Source organism: Pelophylax lessonae (assembly GCF_965119305.1).
Source record: "Pelophylax lessonae genome assembly, chromosome: 9".
In the NCBI taxonomy this organism is placed as follows: Eukaryota; Metazoa; Chordata; class Amphibia; order Anura; family Ranidae; genus Pelophylax; species Pelophylax lessonae.
In genome coordinates this window covers 219,740,559-219,759,572 of record NC_138776.1, presented here as the reverse complement: position 1 = coordinate 219,759,572, position 19,014 = coordinate 219,740,559, and the positions used below count along the sequence as shown (strand labels likewise).

The 19,014-nt window shown below is 43.8% G+C and overlaps 1 protein-coding gene across 1 annotated transcript in view; it reads right to left on the bottom strand.

Moving 5' to 3' along the window:
- Positions 1 to 19,014, bottom strand: part of ERCC6 (ERCC excision repair 6, chromatin remodeling factor) — a gene marked incomplete at its 5' end in the record, with an annotated part of 174,855 nt that overhangs the window by 49,375 nt on the left and 106,466 nt on the right. Inside the window, one exon of the mRNA XM_082268943.1 lies at positions 4,242 to 4,460. Within this exon, the coding sequence (XP_082125069.1) occupies positions 4,242 to 4,460 (219 nt within the window). The remainder of the gene's footprint in view (positions 1 to 4,241; positions 4,461 to 19,014) is intronic.

Genomic DNA, 19,014 nt, shown 5'->3' with positions numbered 1-19,014 from the left:
GTGACTCCAGCCTCCTGTCCGTGGCATCCCGGAACACCGGGGTATCCTCAGCAGGAATCGCAGTGGACTTATTCAAAACCGCCACCGCGTGATCCACCGGAGGTGGCACACACCACCGCTCATCAGTAGCGGGTGAGAAAGGATAACGCAGCTTGAACCTACTTGGCACAGCAAAAGGCTTCCGTATATTGCGCCATTGTTCACTAACAGTGCGCTGAAAATCCTTAGTGCAAGGAAAAACCTGCGATGATTTGCGTCTTCGCTGCGTCCCATAAGAGGCCAGGACAGCAGGAGGACAAGGCTCATCCTGCAAACGCAGTGTTTGTTTGATAGAAGCAACCAAGTCATCCATGAGTGCAAGCTCTTCAGACGAGCCAGGGGGGGAATTATCAACCCCTTCAACCTCAGCCTCCACTTCAGACCCTACAAGGTCCAGGGACGAACGGGACCCCGATAAGGAGACCCCAGCCATAGCAGCCCCATCACCATCACCCTCTGAATCAGAGGAAATTGAAACTCTGGGCCGTTTTGTGGATTGAGCAGCCACAAGCATTTGCACCTGAGCAGCAAGGTTAGCCACAACAGTAGCCAAATCCCCCCCCTCGGGGGAAGCAGCAGCAGTCCCCTGGCCCCCCACTAAGGTGAGAGGAAATTTGCTTTCCTGAGAATCCATGCCCCCAAAAGTGTGTCAGGAAGAAAAGGAGTACTGCCCCTTTAACAGCGCGGCGAGCGCAGCCCACCGCACACAAGCACACACCGACCCCCACAGGGATAAACACAAAACTTAGGCAAGGAATACAGGGATAAGGAAGATAAACCTGGAGAGACCACTCAGCTGCTGCACCGATCGCTGTTGCTCAGGGAAAGGAAGTGAGGAAACACAGACCGCTCCTATAAAGCCTATGGAAGGCTCCACAAACATGGCCGCCGGTGAGGGACTAGCAAAGGCAGAGCATGCAGCGCTGACATGCGGCCCGAGCGATCGCCGCCAAAATGGCGGCGCTTGGCGCCAAAAACGCCGCTCCTATCACACAGATATGGCCAGCACACGCCTACAGCTATAATAAAAATGGCGGACCGCCGTAGCGGCCGCCGCATGTATGCACCAACATGTATAACATCATGTCCTATAATCATACAGCATGTCACACAGATAATCACAGTATTGAACAGTGTTCAACAGCCCCCCTCCTTGCAGCCCACAGCAGCATTAAACCAGACAGGGAGCCCAACAGTGTGAACAGGCATGCAGGGTTACACAGTCCCAGACTGACACCAACTAAACAGACAGGTCCCCACACAAAGTACACTTACCTCCTGAATGGCGTGGGGAACCCGCACAAGCGATCAAGCCACTGCACATGTGACAGGGAGAGTCGCAGCCAGGACGCAGTAGAACCGCGGTGCGAAACCGCATGGCGTCCAGTGAGGTAGCCACCTCACCATAGCATCCCTGCAGCGAACAGGGATGGGTCGTTCACATATGCCAGGAAAAATACCTGACTGAACGCTCGATGGCAGGCTGGGAAGCCACTGGCCCACAACCTGCGATCAGGGGGGCCAGCCCGAGACCCAGCCCGCACGATCCTCTTCATCAGAAGAACTAACTAATGCTGACAAAAGTAACAGCTAGGTAACGAAAGAGAAAAAACTCAAATAAAATCAAAAAAAGAAGATAAAGACTGAGACAAAATGTCCCAGCATAGAAACATCCAGCCACTCCTGAAAGCTAGACAAAGAAACTGAGGTATGGATACAGGAAGTAGGAGGGTATTGACTAAGGGGACCACCCCCTGGGGGTGGGATATGTTAAAAGCTTTAATATTGACATATTCTGTTGCCTAGCTACTCCTACGGAGCAAAGTCAAAAACCCCATTGTGACGAATATGAAGAGGCGGCGACTGTCGGAGGACGTAAGAAAAATTAGTTTTATATCTTTATGTTTGAAGCCTATATGAATACACACATACATACACATACACACACAGTGTTTACGGGTGCGTCTAAAAACATTTGAATATTATCCAAAAGTTAATTTATTTCAATAATTCAGTTCAAAAAGTCATACAGTATATTATATAGATTCATTACACACAGAGTGATATATTTCAAGCATTTTTCTTTTAATTTTGAGGATTATGGCTTACCGCTAGTGAAAACACAAAATTGAGCATTTCAGAAAATCAGATTATTATATAAGACCAATAAAAAAATTGGATTTTTGTCTTACTGTAAAATCCTTTTCTCTGATGTTCATGGACGGGCACAGCTCCAGAATATTCTTAGCCATTGAGTTATGCTGCCCCCTACAGGAGTAGGCAGGAAAAAGCTTTACCACGCCTATGGCGCAGTCCCAGGGGATATACTCCCACACTCTGCTATAGCATTAAAGCGGAGTTCCACCCTACAAATACACTTTTCCCCTTCCGCTTGATCTAAACTACCTGAAAAACAATTGGATAACATTTTTTTTTTTTTTATTCACTTACCTTGTTTTTAAAGAAAATATACTCTTCCTCCCTCTGCAGCCATCGCTCCCAGGAGTCAATGCGCCTGCACCGGCCCCGCTCGTCAGTTCCGGTGCAGGCGCGTCATTCCCTGCTAAACAGCTTCTGGGCATGCCCAGAAGCTGGGCAGGGATGACGCGCCTGCACCGGAACCGACAAGCGGGGCCGGTGCAGGGCATTCTGGGACCGAAGAGGACGCCCTGGCTTCTGCTGCCCACACCGGAGATGGCAGCGCTGGACAAGAAATTTTCAAGGTAAGTATTTCTTCTAAAAGGTAAGTGCAACCTGTGACAGTTCAGAGGCTATCTATTCTGAAATGCACTAGCCCTGACTGTCCGGGGGGGGGTATTTTTATTTAAAAAAAACGTTGCTGAGGCCGGAACTCCGATTTAAGTTTTGTTGCAAGCAGTGTCAGAAGAATAATAACCCAACTCAATAGGGGGGTGGGCACTGTGTCTGTCAATGAACATCAGAAAAAAGGATTTTACGGTAAGACAAAAATCCAATTATCTCTTTCCTTCATTGATGGACACTGATGGACGCTCCAGAATCTTCTTAACCATTGGGACGTCCCAAAGCAGTGTTAAACATGAGGGGTGAGAAAAAACAGCAGAAAAAAAATTCCCAAAATTCCCAAAAGGCTAAACCTAGCCAACCAGGTAACAAGGAGATCAACCAGGAACAACTGGAGCTCACCTGAAAACAGTACACCCTCAAAGAGGACCAGGTCCTCTCCAACAGGGGCCTGCAAAACCTTGCTGCCAGAAGCAGCATCCACAGATGCCAGTACATCCACTTTAAAAAATTTGGCCAAGTGTCCACCTTGCAAAACTGTATCAATGACGCTTGATGGCGGAAAGCTCAAGAGGCACTAAACGCCAGCGTAGAAAGCACCTTAACAGGGAACGGAGGAACCTGACCCTTGATGGAATAGGCCTGCCCCACCCTCTGTCTTGTCCATCTGGAAATGGTCGAGGCAGACGCTACCAACCCCTTGTGAGGTCAATCTGTAAGGACAAACAGTAAGGCTGATTTCCTAAAACTATCCTAAAGGATGTTTAGGCTTAGGACACAGGGAAGGCAACACAGTGTCTTCATTCAGATGAAAACCAGAAACAACCTTAGTAAGCAAATACTGACAAGGGCGAAGCCCATTTTATCTCTGTGAGCCCCCAGGTAAGGTGAACGACAAGACAACTCCACCAGCTCCGACACCCTGCATGCAAAACTAATAGCCACCAGGAAGACTACCTCCTGGGACAATGTAGCAGAGGAAGCTCGTAAATATTTTTGAAAGGCGGTTACTGGAGAACCCACAGCGCCAAATTGAGATCCCGCAATGTGCATTGTGGAATGCTGCAAAAAAATACAGCAGGACCAAAATCATTGGGCATTGAGGTGGGTTACAGCCCATTCATTTTGAATGGGTTGCCAAACTTGAGTCAACACAACTCACATATTGCATACACAAACATGATGCTATTGTGAGACCCTTTCAGAGTGTTGGGAGCCACACTTAGGTCCTCTGTAATTTTTAAGTTGACTACCAAGTAAACCAAGGACCAGAAAAATGGCTCACTAACTTTACCATTTACAAAAAAAAATCAACAGTGGGAGCTCCCATATTTTTTTATCATCTTTAACTAATCCTTGTAATTTAAAATATCATCTTGGAATTAAAACACGTGTTAAATAAGGACATAGCAGTTCGGGAGAACTATTGCTTTACTAACCTGTCGTGATTGAGTGAATAGAAGAGCTCTGTGTCCTTGCCGTTGCCAGATTCTCAGTAGTGCTTCTACAACTATCAATTTTCCAGAGCGCTTCCAGTAACCAAACTCATCACCCTCTTCCAAATCCTCATCTCTCGTCCCCTTTAGAATTTTAGGGCCTCCAGTGAACAAATCTGGATGATTGCAGATCTTTCGTAAAGCAATAAGACCAGGGAACACCTGTAGCATGTACAAAAAATGAAAGCATAAATGATAAATCATCTTCCAACAAAAAAAACAAAAAAAAAAAGAGCTGTGACTTACCTATAAATTCCATATCTTGGAGTATAGTACAGGACAGGAAAAGTATTGATCGGCCATGGGTTATACAGTATCTCACATAAAGGAGTACACCCTCACATTTTTGAAAATATTTTATTATATCTTTTCATGTGACAACACTGAAGAAATTACACTTTGCTACAATGTAAAGTAGGGAGCGTACAGCTTGTATAACAGTGTAAATTTCCCCTCAAAATAACTCAACACACGACCATTGATGTCTAAACCACTGGCAACAAAAGTGAGTACACCCCTAAGTGAAAAATGTCCAAACAGGGCCCAAAGTGGCCACCATTATTTTGCAGCACTGCCTTAACCCTCTTGGGCATGGAGTTCACCAGAGCTTCACAGGTTGCCACTGGAGTCTTCTTCCACTCCTCCATGATGACATTGCGGAGCTGGTGGATTTTAGAGTCCTTGCGCTCCTCCACAGATGCTCAATAGGGTTTAGGTCTGGAGACATACTAGGCCAGTACATCACCTTTACCCTCAGCTTCTTTAGCAAGGTAGTGGTCATCTTGGAGGTGTGTTTGGGGTCGTTATGTTGAAATACTTCCCTGCAGCCCAGTCTCCGAAGGGAGGGGATCATGCTCTGCTTCAGTATGTCACAGAACATGTTGGCATTCATTGTTCCCTCAATGAACTATAGCTCCCCAGTGCCGGCAGCACTCATGCAGCCCCAGACTATGACACTCCCACCACCATGCTTGACTGTAGGCAAGGTACACTTGTCTTTGTACTCCTCACCTGGTTGCCGCCACACACACTTGACACCATCAGAACCAAATAAGTTTATCTTGGTCTCATGAGACCACAGGACATGGTTTCAGTAATCCATGTTCTTAGTCTGCTTGTCTTCAGCAAACTGTTTGTGGGCTTACTTGTGCATCATCTTTAGAAGAGGCTTCCTTCTGGGACCATTCTGCAGACCAATTTGATACAGTGTGTGGCGTATGGTCTGAGCACTGACAGGCTGACCTTCCACCCCTTCAACCTCTGCAGCAATGCTGGCAGCACTCATATGTCTATTTCCCAAAGACAACATCTGGATATGACGCTGAGCATGTGTCCAACTTCTTTGGTTGACCATGGCAAGGCCTGTTCTCAGTAGAACTTGTCCTGTTAAACCGCTGTATGGTCATGGCCACCATCCTGCAGCTCAGTTTCAGGGTCTTGGCAATCTTCTTATAGCCCTAGGCCATGTTTATGTAGAGCAACACTTCTTTTTTTCAGATCCTCAGAGAGTTCTTTTATTCCCAAAAAGTGCAGCGCTAAACTTAAAATATGATCATAAATATAGTGACACAAATATCATACAAGTGGCATTGTGAAAAATAACATAGAAAAAAGTCTAAAGTGTCTAAAGATCCAAGGAAAAGGTCAGAGAGTTCTTTACCATGAGGTGCCATGTTGAACTTCCAGTGACCAGTATGAGAGAGAGTGATAACACCAAATTTACCACACCTGCTCCCCATTCACACCTGAGACCTTGTAACACTAACGAGTCACATGATACCGGGGAGGGAAAATAGCAAATTGGGCCCAATTTGGACATATTCACTTAGGGGTGTACTCACTTTTGTTGCCAGCGGTTTTTTAATGGCTGTGTTGAGTTATTTTGAGCGGACAGCAAATTTACACTGTTATACAAGCTGTACACTCACTACTTTACATTGTAGCAAAGTGTCATTTTTTCAGTGTTGTCACATGAAAATTTATAATAAAATATTTACAAAAATGTGAGTGGTGTACTCACTTTTGTGAGATACTGTAAGCTCACACCTTCAAGTGATTGGACACAGGCCTTCCTTTTGAGGATACTCCCACTGGGTGCTTCCCTTGTAACCCTAATCCACTCTGTGTGTTCTGAGCTTTATATCACACAGTGCAGGGTAACAAAGGAATGGAAGGAAAAGTGACCCGTATCCTGTACTGTACTCCAGGATATGGAATTTACAGGCAGGTCAAAATTCCTAATTGTACAGGACAGGACAAAGGCAAAGTATTCATAGATCCTCAGGCCAGACAACAGGCCAAAAGGGCAGTGCGCCAACTAAAAAGGATTGTCCTCTGCAAAGTGCAGAAAGCAGCAATGAGATGGATAAATGGGAACTTGCAGATAGGCATCTCAGATGTCTACAGATGCCATGTATTTTCCTTTGTCTCGGAGAGGCCAGTAACTACCTTGCAGATTCCATGATAAATTTTGGAATCAGAATAGGTGCAGAATAGGATGAATACCCCCTCATACTGAAAACAGGTTGGATTAGAATCCTTTAACCCGGTCTTGTAGAGGTACTGGCACAACTACTCCCTGGGACAAGAGATGGTTTAGGGCATTCAGATATCTATAAAATTATATAAAACATAAGCGCTAAAAGTGGAGTAGGAGCCTCAAGGTATAGTAGTCATAGAAACGATCATGAGCAGTACACCTCTTTCAATCTCACCTGAGAAAAAGTTTGTCAGTAAGGAAAACTGCAGTGCAAAAGTCTTTGCTGCCCTCTTCAGATAGAGAAGAGCTTTAGACCATAGGCTGAAACAGAGGGTGCACCAGTCTTGTGCATTACCATAAAAATGATTAAAAACTTAAACTCCAATATACTCACAAAATTGTGAAACATCAGGCATATAAAATCAATCCAATACAGATACTTGAACAAGACCCATACAAGAGGGCAAAGCTTACACATTTCAAGGGCAGTGAACGCTTCATCAAAGGCTCATGAGAGACTTCTTAGGAGGGGGGTTTGGGGATCTTCCACTATGGGAGTAAAACCTTCTCTCCTGTGACACCTTTGATGAATAGGTCAAGAGCTTCTACGAATAGACATCTTCCTTGAAAAGGCATATGTATGCTGCACTTCTAACAGTCAACTTTAGTTGTCCAAGCTTTAAGCCACATAATTCTGTGCATGTGAATGGAGATTAGAGCCATACTGGAAATCTGTCCCAAGACATGTTCTAGGGCAGTGATGGCAAACCTTGGCACCCCAGATGTTTTGGAACTACATTTCCCATGATGCTCAACTACATTGCACAGTGCATGAGCATCATGGGAAATGTAGTTCCAAAACATCTGGGGTGCCAAGGTTCGCCATCACTGTTCTAGGGCATCCACACAAAAGAAAAAAGAGTGGAAGTTAGTTGCTGTAATTGCTCTTTTAACCACTTGCCGACTATATAACTTAATTACACAGCGGCAAGGTGGCACTGCTGCGTTGGATCACGTACCTAGTACATGATTTGACACTACGTGTAGGGGGCGCGCATGCATGCCATTGCTCTCACTGTGATTATACACAGCGGGAGCTGATCTGCGGGTACTGCGAACTATGTCCGCAGGCACTCACTGATCTTTTGGTACAGAAGAACAACGGCGGTCTGCCTATGTAAACAAGGCAGACTGAAGTTCTGTCAGGGGGGAAAGGCATGCATTCTGTGTTCCTGCAAAAGCAGGGATATGGATACATGCCTTCTCCAAGTAAAAGTACCTCCCACACAGTACACAAACATTGGCTAGGCACAGTTAACCCGGATGTTAACTTCTTCCCGCCCAGGGTCATTAGCACAGTGACCGTGCATATTTTTAGCGCTGATTGCTGTATTAGTGTCACTGGTGCCCAAAAAGTTTTAAAAAATGTCAGTTACTGTCAGATTGTCCACTGCAAGATTGCAGTCCCGCTATAAGCCCCTGATCGCCGCCATTACTAGTTAAAAAAACCCTAGGTTTGTAAAAGCTATAACTTTTGCACAAACCAATTAATATTTGCTTATTGGGTTTTTTTTTTTTTAACCAAAAATATGTAGAATACATATTGCCCTAAACTGATGAAGAAATTCGATTTTTTTCTGTTTTTTTTTTTTTTTTTTGGATATGTTTTAAAGCAGAAAGTAAAAAATACTGTGTTTTTGTTTTTTCAGAATTGTCAGTCTTTTTTTGTTTACAGCTCAAAAAAAAAAACCCGCAGAGGTAACCAAACACCACTAAAAAGAAGCTCTATTTGTGGGGAAAAAAAAGACATACATTTTATTTGGGTACAGCATCACAGTGCCTTTTCCCAAAAATAGGTCTGGTCATGAAGGGGTGTAATTCTTCTGGAGGTCAAGGGGTTAAGGCACAATCCTGGAAAACAGGGTCATGTTGGGTATTTATTGCCCTAGCCCAATTAGTTCCAGTTTGACAAACTGAAATTACAGCAAGAGCTGGATGCAGGGCTGGACATGTAAAATAAAAGAGAACCTTTGAAAATCTCTCAAACTTTCTATCTGTGGAATCTTTAAAAGAAGGAACATCTTCAATAGGTACAGTGAGATATTTAGGACTGTGACGACAGGATCAACCACAGGAATAGAATACTTTTTTGTGAACTTTTTCCACTGGATTGAGTTTGGCAATGATATTGGGTAAAAAGCGTGCCTGGAGTGATTAAATCAACATAGCTTGCACAGTCTGTCTGTTCATGAACAGGGAACATTATAAAAGATTTTTGCAGGTCGCTTTGTACCCAAAGGGACATGACGAGATTGATGAGAATCCAGCTGCACAATGCCATGACAAACAACAGCAACAACTTCTGCAGCTTCCTCCAATACTGCTTTAACATCCTCATCATTTTCTTCTATGTCTGCCTAGGGCTCAGGTAGAGAAATTGAAGTAGAAGAGGCATGAGGTTTTCTTTTTTAACCCAGGGCAAAGATGGCTGCATTAGAGCCAGTATTTGCCTGAGGAATTGTGGAATAGATGCAGAAAAGTCTGCATTTGTCAAGAAGGCCACTTGTTACGTGCACAAAATAGAACTAGAATTGGATTCAGAGATTGTCACACCTGGCTCCTTCTTTGGTAAAATACTAAAATCAATTAGCGCAACCACAAAATACACACATATCCTATGCTCAAATTTACAGTGCCTTGAAAAAGTATTCATACCCCTTGAGATTTTCCACATTTTGTCATGTTACTACCAAAAACAAAAATGTATTTTATCGGGATTTTATGTGATAGACCAACACAAAGTGTCACATAATTGTGAAGTGGAAGGAAAAGGATAAATGGTTTTCAAACGTTTTTAAAAATAAATATATCTGAAAAAGTGTGGCGAAACCCCCCCCCCCCCCCGAGTCAATATTTTGGAGAACCACCTTTCTCTGCAATTACAGCTGCAAATCCTTTTGGGTATGTCTCTACCAGCTTTGAGAGAGAGTGACCTTTTTGCCCATTCTTCTGTGCAAAATAGCTCAAGCTCTGTCAGATTGGATGGAGAGCGTCTATGAACAGAAAAGTCTTCCCAAAGATTCTCAATTCGATTTAGGTCTGGACTTTGACTGGGCCATTCTAACACATAAATATGCTTTGATCTAAACCATTCTATTGTAGCTCTGGCTGTATGTTTAGGGTTGTTATCCCGCTGGATGGTGAACCTCTGCCCCAGTCTCAAGTCTTTTGCAGACTCGAACAGGTTTTCTAAGATTGCCCTGTATTTGGCTTCATCCGGCTTCCCATCAAATATGACAAGCTTTCCTGTCCCTGCTAAAGAAAAGCATCCATACAACATGATGCTGCCACCACCATGTTTCACAGTTGGTATGGTATATTCAGGGTAATGTGCAGTGTTCATTTTCTGCCACACATAGCGTTTTGCTTTTAGGCCAAAAAGTTTAATTTTGGGCTCATCTGACCAGGGCACCTTCTTCCACGTTTGCTGTGTTCCCCACATGGCTTCTCGCAAACTGCAAACTGGACTTCTTATTTCTTCTTGCCACTCTTCGATAAAGGCCAGATTTGCTGAGTGCATGACCAATAGTTGTCCTGTGGACAGATTCTCCCACCTTAGCTGTGGATCTCTGCAGCTCTTCCGGAGTCACTATGGGCCTCCTGGCTGCTTCTCTAAATAATGCTTTCCCTACCTGGCCTGTCAGTTTAGGTGGACAGACATGTCTTGGTAGGTTTGTAGTTGTGTAATCTATGAAGGCGCCAACCTGATATGCTAACCCCTAACTGCCGCCCCTTTAAATGTGAAAAAAACTAGCATAAAAATGGTAAAATAATGTTGTTAGAAAAAATTCTATGTATATATACACCACCTCCACAAACGTGTATAAAATGGCACATAAACTCCAGCTGTGATAAATTTGTTAAACTAAGTAACCTTCTATAAAAAAAATGTTATGAATATTTGAAATAATAAATATATTAGTTCATAAAATGGTGTTAATAATATGTGTCCAATTTACAGGAGGTTTGCAGTTGTGCCATACTCTTTCCATTTTCGGATGATGGATTGAACAGTGCTCCGTGAGATGTTCAAAGCTTGGGATATTTTTTTATAACCTAACCCTGCTTTAAACTTCTCCACAACATTATCCCTGACCTGTCTGGTGTGTTCCTTGGCCTTCGTGATGCAGATTGTTCACTAAGGTTCTCTAACAAACCTCTGAGGGCTTCACAGAACACCTGTATTTATTCTGAGACTAAAAACACACAAGTGGACTAAGTAGGTGACTTCTGAAGGCAACTGACTCTACTAGATTTTAGTTAGGGGTGTTAGAGTAAAGGAGACTGAATACAAATGCACGCCACACTTTTCAGATATTTATTTGTAAAAAAGTTTGAAAACCGTTTATCATTTTCCTTCCACTTCACAATTATGTGTCACTTTGTGTTGGTCTACCACATAAAAGCCCAATAAGATACATTTACGTTTTTGGTTGTAAGAGGACAAAATGTGAAATATTTCAAGGGGTATGAATACTTTTTTAAGGCACTGTATGAAATAAAAATAATAATAATAATGCTACCAACAGACACTAATTAGGTGAAATCACAACACGTATCAATACCATAAATAAATAAATCTCTTGAACTGAATATAAACATCAAAATATCAAAAAAAACGCTATACACATCTAATACAATTATAATGTGCAACAAATATGAGTCCACAAATAGTGTAAATAAAAGTCCAATCAGTATAGGCAATCACCACTGTGATCCAAATATTAGGATTGGTCCACCACCATACAAACCGGCCTCTCACCTCATAGCTATGAGTCCCCCTGCAGTACCAGAAGGTAAGCTGCGTTCCCCTGAGGGATAATAGCTCTGATAGACTCATGGCAGATCCCCTCACTCCTCTTTTCCCTACAGACCACAGCTGCCAACTCCACACCAATATCAATGGAGATATTGGTCTGGAGCTGGCAGCTTTTGTCCACTCACCTGGGTCCCCTCTGTCATGAGTGCCCCGCACACACTGGGCGAAGGCACACGGAAGTCACAAAAGCCACTGCTGGTCTCTCTTTCTGAAGAAGTCCTTGCCTTTGGATGTAATGCATATGGGGGGTGGAGTCTTGGGTGTGATGTCAACCCGAAGCCATCTTACCATTCAGCTGAGAGTCGGCATATGTATTTCACATGTGCATTTGAGCTAGCAATGGCGACAGTACTTTATTTTGTAAGTGCAATATTCTTCTTTTATAAATTAAACCATTTAAACGGAGAGCATTCGATCTTGTGTACTTCCCTTTCCTTCTCATATACATCGGGTGTTCCTGGGTGCCTGAAGACCCGTGTAACCTTCCTTGGGGAAAAGAGTGAGGATCTGCCAGGAGTCTGTCAAAGGTATTATCCCTGAGGGGAACACCGCTTACGTTGACCTTCTGGTAATGCACAGTATCACAGTGGTGGTTACATATACACCGATTGGACTTTTATTTACACTATTTGTGGACTATGAGATTTGTTGCACATTAGAACTGTATTAGATGTGTATAGCACTTTTTGATATTTTGGTGTTTATATTCAGTACAAGAGATTTATTTTTGTTGTGCTGCACGGTTTTTTATTTATGGCTCCTGCTTTGTGCCTGGTCTCTGCCTTAGCTACATGTGAGGGTATTCCCCTGTGGGTTACTCACAGACTAGAACCAACCTCAACATTTCCCAGCAGACTTACCTAGCCCGCAAAAAAACAAAATAAAATTACACTGTCTAACATATATAGTTACATAGTAGGTAAGGTTGAATAAATACAAGTCCATCCAGTTCAACCTATGTTGTTGTGTGTGTTTGTGTAGATAATCATTTCCCATAACCCTGTACATTGTTTTTGTTAAGATGCACGTCCAAGTCTTTTAAAACTATCAATACTTCCTGCTAACACCACAGATTGTGTAAGAGTTCCACATCCTTACCGCCCTGACAGTGAAAAATCCCCTATGCAGCTTAAGGTTAAAATCGCTTCTCTTCCGGTCTTATCCTGTGGTCCCATGTCTTCTTACACTCCCTGGGACTGAAAAGTTTCATACTTACGCTGGGGATCACCATTGAGATATTTGTATATCACCATCATATCTCCTCTCAAGCATCTCTTCTACAGGGAGAATACATTTAGTATTTGTAGGCGTTCCTCATAATAGAGGTCCTCCAGTCTCCATATTCATTTTGTTGCCATTCTCTGGACTCTTTCCAGCTCCAGCACATCCTTTCTGAGGATTGGTGGCCAGAACTGGACAGAATACTCCAGATGCGGCTGAGTTTTAAAAAGGGGCAGGATTATCTCTGGAGTAAATCCCCTTTTTAATGCATGCCAATATTTTGCTGGCTTTGCTTAAAATTGCATACTATTCCTCAGTCTTCTACTAGGACCCCAAGATCCTTCTCCATCCTGGAATCCCCCAGAGGTTCTTCCCCTAGTAAGTAACGTGTATTTATATTTTTAACCCTCAAGTGCATTACCTTACATTTTTCAATGTTAAACCTCATTTGCCATCTAGTTGCCCACTCCATTAATTTATTCAGGTCCTCTTGTAAGGTTTCTATATCCTGCTGTGATGCTATTGCCCTACCTATTTTTGTGTCGTCAGTAAACACTGAGATTGAGCTATTTATACCAACCTATATGTAATTTATGAATAAATTAAACAGAATTGGTCCCAAGAAAGAGCATTGGGGTACCCCACATACCACTCCAGACCAGTCTGAGTACATGTTATTTATCACCACCCTTTAAACAAGCCCTTGTAACTAATTTTCTTTCCAAGAACAAACCCTATGGTGCATGCCTACAGACCTCAGTTTGTAGAAAAGGCGTTTATGGGGAACTGTACTGAATGCTTATGCAAAATCCAGATACACCACATCCACAGGCCTTCCCCTATCTAGATGGCAGCTCACTTTCTTGTAGAATGTTAACAGATTGGTCTGGCAGGAACGACCTTTTGTAAACCCAAGCGGATTACTACTAATGATACTAGGGATGCACCGAAATTTCGGCCACCGAAATTATCGGCCGAAAATGAGCCTATCTCATTTCGGCCGATAATGGGTTAACATTGCCGAAAATAATGGCCGCCGTGGAGAAGGAGGAGGGCGCAGCGCAGCACAGGGCAGGCTTTAAAAGTCCCGCCTCTGGCCGGCCGTCCGCCTCTCAATGACGTCCCTACTACTCTGTGCATTAGTGAATGGACATACCAGGCGGGAGGGCGGGGCGAGCGGCCGCTATAGATATTACTATGTGATCCTTCCCTGTGCATCCCTGTCAGCCTGTCAGTGTCAACTATGTGTGAATGAGAACAGAACTGACCTAACACCGGGCGGGGGGGCGGGGCGAGCGGCCGCTATAGATATTACTATGTGATCCATCCCTGTGCATCCCTGTAAGCCTGTCAACTATGTGTGAATGAGAACAGAACTGACCTGACACCGGGCGGGGGGAGCGGCCGCTATTAGCTGTAACTATGTGAGCGTTTCACTTCCCTGACAGGCATGTATCTCCGCTGACAAGGAAGTGAAACGCTCACATAGTTACAGCTAATAGCGGCCGCTCCCCCCGCCCGGTGTCAGTTCTGTTCTGTTCTGTTCTCATTCACACATAGTTGACAGGCTTACAGGGATGCACAGGGATGGATCACATAGTAATATCTATAGCGGCCGCTCGCCCCGCCCCCCCGCCCGGTGTTAGGTCAGTTCTGTTCTCATTCACACATAGTTGACACTGACAGGCTGACAGGGATGCACAGGGAAGGATCACATAGTAATATCTATAGCGGCCGCTCGCCCCGCCTGGTATGTCCATTCACTAATGCACAGAGTAATAGGGACGTCATTGAGAGGCGGTGTCCCCGGCCAGAGGCGGGACTTTTGAATGAAGGACACCCGAGGAGGGGTAGCTGAGGCAGTGGGGGGGGGGGGGGGGGGTAGAGCGGAGGCAGCTTACCAATGATATTTGTATTATGAAGCATGAGGGGTTAATGTATTGTCACTAGTGGTCACTCATCTATTAGCGACTGTCCAGTGGCAGGTAATTAACCCCTTTGTGCTGCATTAGTGCAACCAGTATCAGTGCAACCAGTGTTAATTAACACTGATACTGGTTGCACTAATGCAGCACAAAGGGGTTAATTACCTGCCACTGGTCAGTCACTAATAGATGAGTGACCAGCAGTGGCAATACATTAACCCCTCATGCTTCGTAATACAAATACCATTGGTAATTAAATTAACCTCTTGCCAACCCGTCACAGTACATATACTGTGACAGGGTGGCAGCGACAGGTGTACGCCTGCCTGTTTTTGGTGTATGCCCCTGTTCTATCCATTTTAAATTTTTTTGGGGGAAAAAGTCATTTTCGGTTTCGGTTTTCGGCCAAGGGCATCCTGCATTTTCGGTTTCGGCCCAAAATTTTCATTTCGGTGCATCCCTAAATGATACAGTTTTTATCAGCAAATGTTTGGATATGGTCCCTTATAATGCCCTCAAAGTTTACAAACTTCCGATGTTAGACTGACTGGCCTGTAGTTTCCAGGAATATATCTCTGCTCTTTTTTGAATATTGGTACCACGTGGGCTTTTTGCCAATCAGCTGGTACCATTTCTGTCAGTATGTTGTCCATTGAGTTTAGGAATAGTGGTCTGGCTATAACCTGAGTTCTTTGAGGACTCTTGGGTGTAAGCCATCGGGTCCTGGAGATTTATTTATGTTAAAGGAGTTGCAAAGTTAGGAAGGTTTTTTTTATGTTAATGCATTCTATGTGTAGCAGCCTCCCCAGCATCCGCTAATACTTACCTGTGTCCCATCTCTGTCCAGCGATGTCCATGAGTCCCTCAGCCATCCGGGACTCTCCCTCTTGATTGGCTGAGACACAGCCACGGCGCCACTGTATCCTGCAGCTGTCAAAAGTCAGTGAGCCAATCAGGAAAGAGAGGGGGTGGGGCCGAATGGCAGCTCTGTGTCTGAATAGACACACAGGGCTGCAGCTCGGCTCAGGGGCCCCCATTGCAAGCTGCTTGCTGTGGGGGCACTCAATAGGAGGGAGGGGCCAGGAGCAGCAACGGGGGACCCGAGAAGAGGCGGGTCCAGGCTGCTCTGTGCAAAACCAAACTACACAGAGAAGGCAAGTAGAACATGTTTTGTTTTTTTTTTTTTAATGAGACTTTTCCAGACTCTGGCCTCTGTTAGCCACAAGGGTACATCCTGTGATGTGTTAATGACAATACAGTCGTGGCTGTTATACCCATCCTTTTCCTGTGTGAAGTCGGAGGAGAAGAAAACATTTAGTACAGTTGCCTTCTCATTGTCATCTGTAACCATCTTCCCTTCAGTGTCCTTTATAGGGCCTATGCGTTCCGACCTCGACTTTTTACTGTTAATATAGTAAAAACATTTCTTGGGATTTTTTTCTACTCTTTACTCTCCTCCACTATGGGTCTCTCGTAGTCTTTTTTAGCTGCCCTGATTGCGTTCTTATATTTTTTATTGCATTCCTTGTAGTAAATTTGCATTAAAAACAGATATTTTAGTTGCACAACATTTGCAAATATATAAGGAAGCCTCAGTGTCTTGACAAGGCTCCTTTGCAATAATTTAACGGCAGCCATGCCTGGACGCAGCCCACTCTTATCTAAAGGCACAGGGACCCACTAGAAGCCCAGCAAACTGTAGTGGGCTTCATTTAGGCATGCCTGCCCATAATTTACCATTGCTATATGCTACAATATGGAGACTCTCAAATATTAAAACCTCGCTTTACAGGGAGCCCTTGACATGGCCTGTTTTTTTTTTTTTTTTTTTACAAAGGGATGAATAAATCGCAGAAGCCTGGCAACCAATGCAAAGAACGAATTAAATCAGTATTAAACCCAAAAACAAAAATGTAATGCACAGTATTACTTATTACTTAGATGCGATAGCTGCTCTAGTTTCTTTAAGGTGTTTTTTTGCTTTCTTTTACCTTGTGCTTCATCCAGTAACACATTTCATGTATTAGGGCATCTGAAATTTGGATTACGTAGTAAAGCCGACACCTTAGGACAGCAGCACTTTCAGTGAGGGCAGAGGATAGTGTTAGGGTCCTCTCACATGGGCGTCCGCCCGGCAGACTCAGCTTTGCTCAGCGGGGGGATCGATCTGTTGATCCCTGCTAGGCAGGCGGATGACAGGTCTGTCTCTGCTCACTGTGCTGAGACGGACCTGTCAGAGCCCCTGCTTTCCTCTATGGGGAGATCGGATGAAAACTGACCGCCTGTTCATTTTCATCCGTTCCGATGTGCCAGGCAGATGGAAACTAGGGTTACTATCTGTCTGGATTTCACGAACAGGATCAGCTCGGATAGCAGCTGGTGTCAGCAGACATGTCACAGCTGACATCCGCTGCCCCATAGAGGTGAATGGAGCGTCCGATCAAGTCCGCCTGCAAAACTAACAGGCGGACCTGATCAGAAAGCCCATGTAAAAGGAGCCTTAGACTAGCAGGTTTAGATAGATTTAACAAACAAATTAAAGTTTAACTCAAGGTAACATTTTATAGGCAGTACATAAATGAATAAAAGATGGCCATGGTAAGCACCCCTGTCAGTGTTAAACAATTTGTCTCAACCTCCTACATGCTACTTTGTCTAGAAAACCTGGTTTACAAGTTAAAAAATTACAGAATTACTGGCAGGATCACCCGGTGAAAATAAAGGAAAAAAAAGAGAAAACTGATGCAGTTACCACATTTAAGAAATTGTGAGCTCCAAAGGAATATATTTTTATTTATGGGTGCAATACAACTTTAATAAGCAATGCTTTAAAGCTTCTTCTACAGGTCTCCAGGGAAGCTCCTGTCAAAAGTTACCGTTGACTACTTCATTAGACCAATTGTCCCCTAAAGGAGGCATTAAATAGAACTCTAGGCATAAAACAAATTACACAGCAGGAAAAAGTAAATTGTTTGACCTTCCACAGGATATGTACTCCTGTTCGGAAAGACCTGGGATTCTTGCTTTAGCTTAACTGCTTCCCATGCCACTACTCTGCCTGTGACCGGCTCATACTGCAGAAAAGTGATACTGAAGCTGTAAAGCTAAACTAGTGAGAATCCTTGCATCTGGCTATAGCATGTGGTTGTGGAATGTACTAGAGTAGAAGATACAAAGTGGTGCCAGCACACCAATATTTAGTGTTCTGGTGCAAATTTAGTCTGAACTCTTAAGGGAAAAAAAAAAGTCTCAACCTGACCATTATTATACTTGTTTATGCTACAACGGCTATTTAACTAGAGTAATATTTGTACTGAGTGTAATGTGGAGACTATTTGCGCTTTAGCCATAAAACTGGCTTACTGGCTGTAACTTCAAAGTTTAGCTTTAGGTTTGCAATGCACTTCAAATGTATACATAGTTACATAGTTAGTGAGGTTGAAAAAAGACATCAGTCCATCCAGTTCAACCTATGATGTGTGTGTGTGTTTGCTTTTAACTGTACATTGTATACCCCTGTATGTTGTGGTCTTTAAAGTGTCCATCCAATAGTTTTTTGAAACTATCAATGCTCCCCGCTGATACGACTGCTTGTGGAAGAGAATTCCACATCCTTACCGCTCTTACAGTGAAGAACCCCTTACGCACTTTAAGGTTAAACCGCCTTTCCTCAAGTTTTAGTGAGTGGCCACGTGTCTTATTGTATCTCCTTTCTCTGAATAGTTTGTTCCTTATGCTAGGGTCGCCAGTACAGTATTTGTACATTGATATCATATCCCCCCCTCAATCGTCTCTTCTCCAGAGAGAATAGGTTCAGTGCTTGTAGTCTTTCCTCATAGCTGATGTCCTCCATTCCCCTAATTATTTTTGTTGCCCTTCACTGGACTTTCTCCAGTTCCAGCACATCCTTCCTGAGGACCGGTGCCCAGAACTGGACAGCATACTCCAGATGTGGCCGGACCAGAGTCTTGTAGAGTGGGAGAATAATCTATTTCTGGAGTGAATCCCCTTTTTTATACAACCCAGTATTCTGTTGGCTTTGCTTGCGGCGGCTTGGCATTGCATGCCACTGCCAAGCCTGTTGTCTACCAGTACCCCCAGGTCCCTTTCCATCCTAGACTCACCCAGAGGTTCCCCCCCTAGTGAGTAGCTTGCTTTCTGGTTTCTGGCCCCAAGTGCATTACTTTACATTTTTCTACATTAAATCTCATC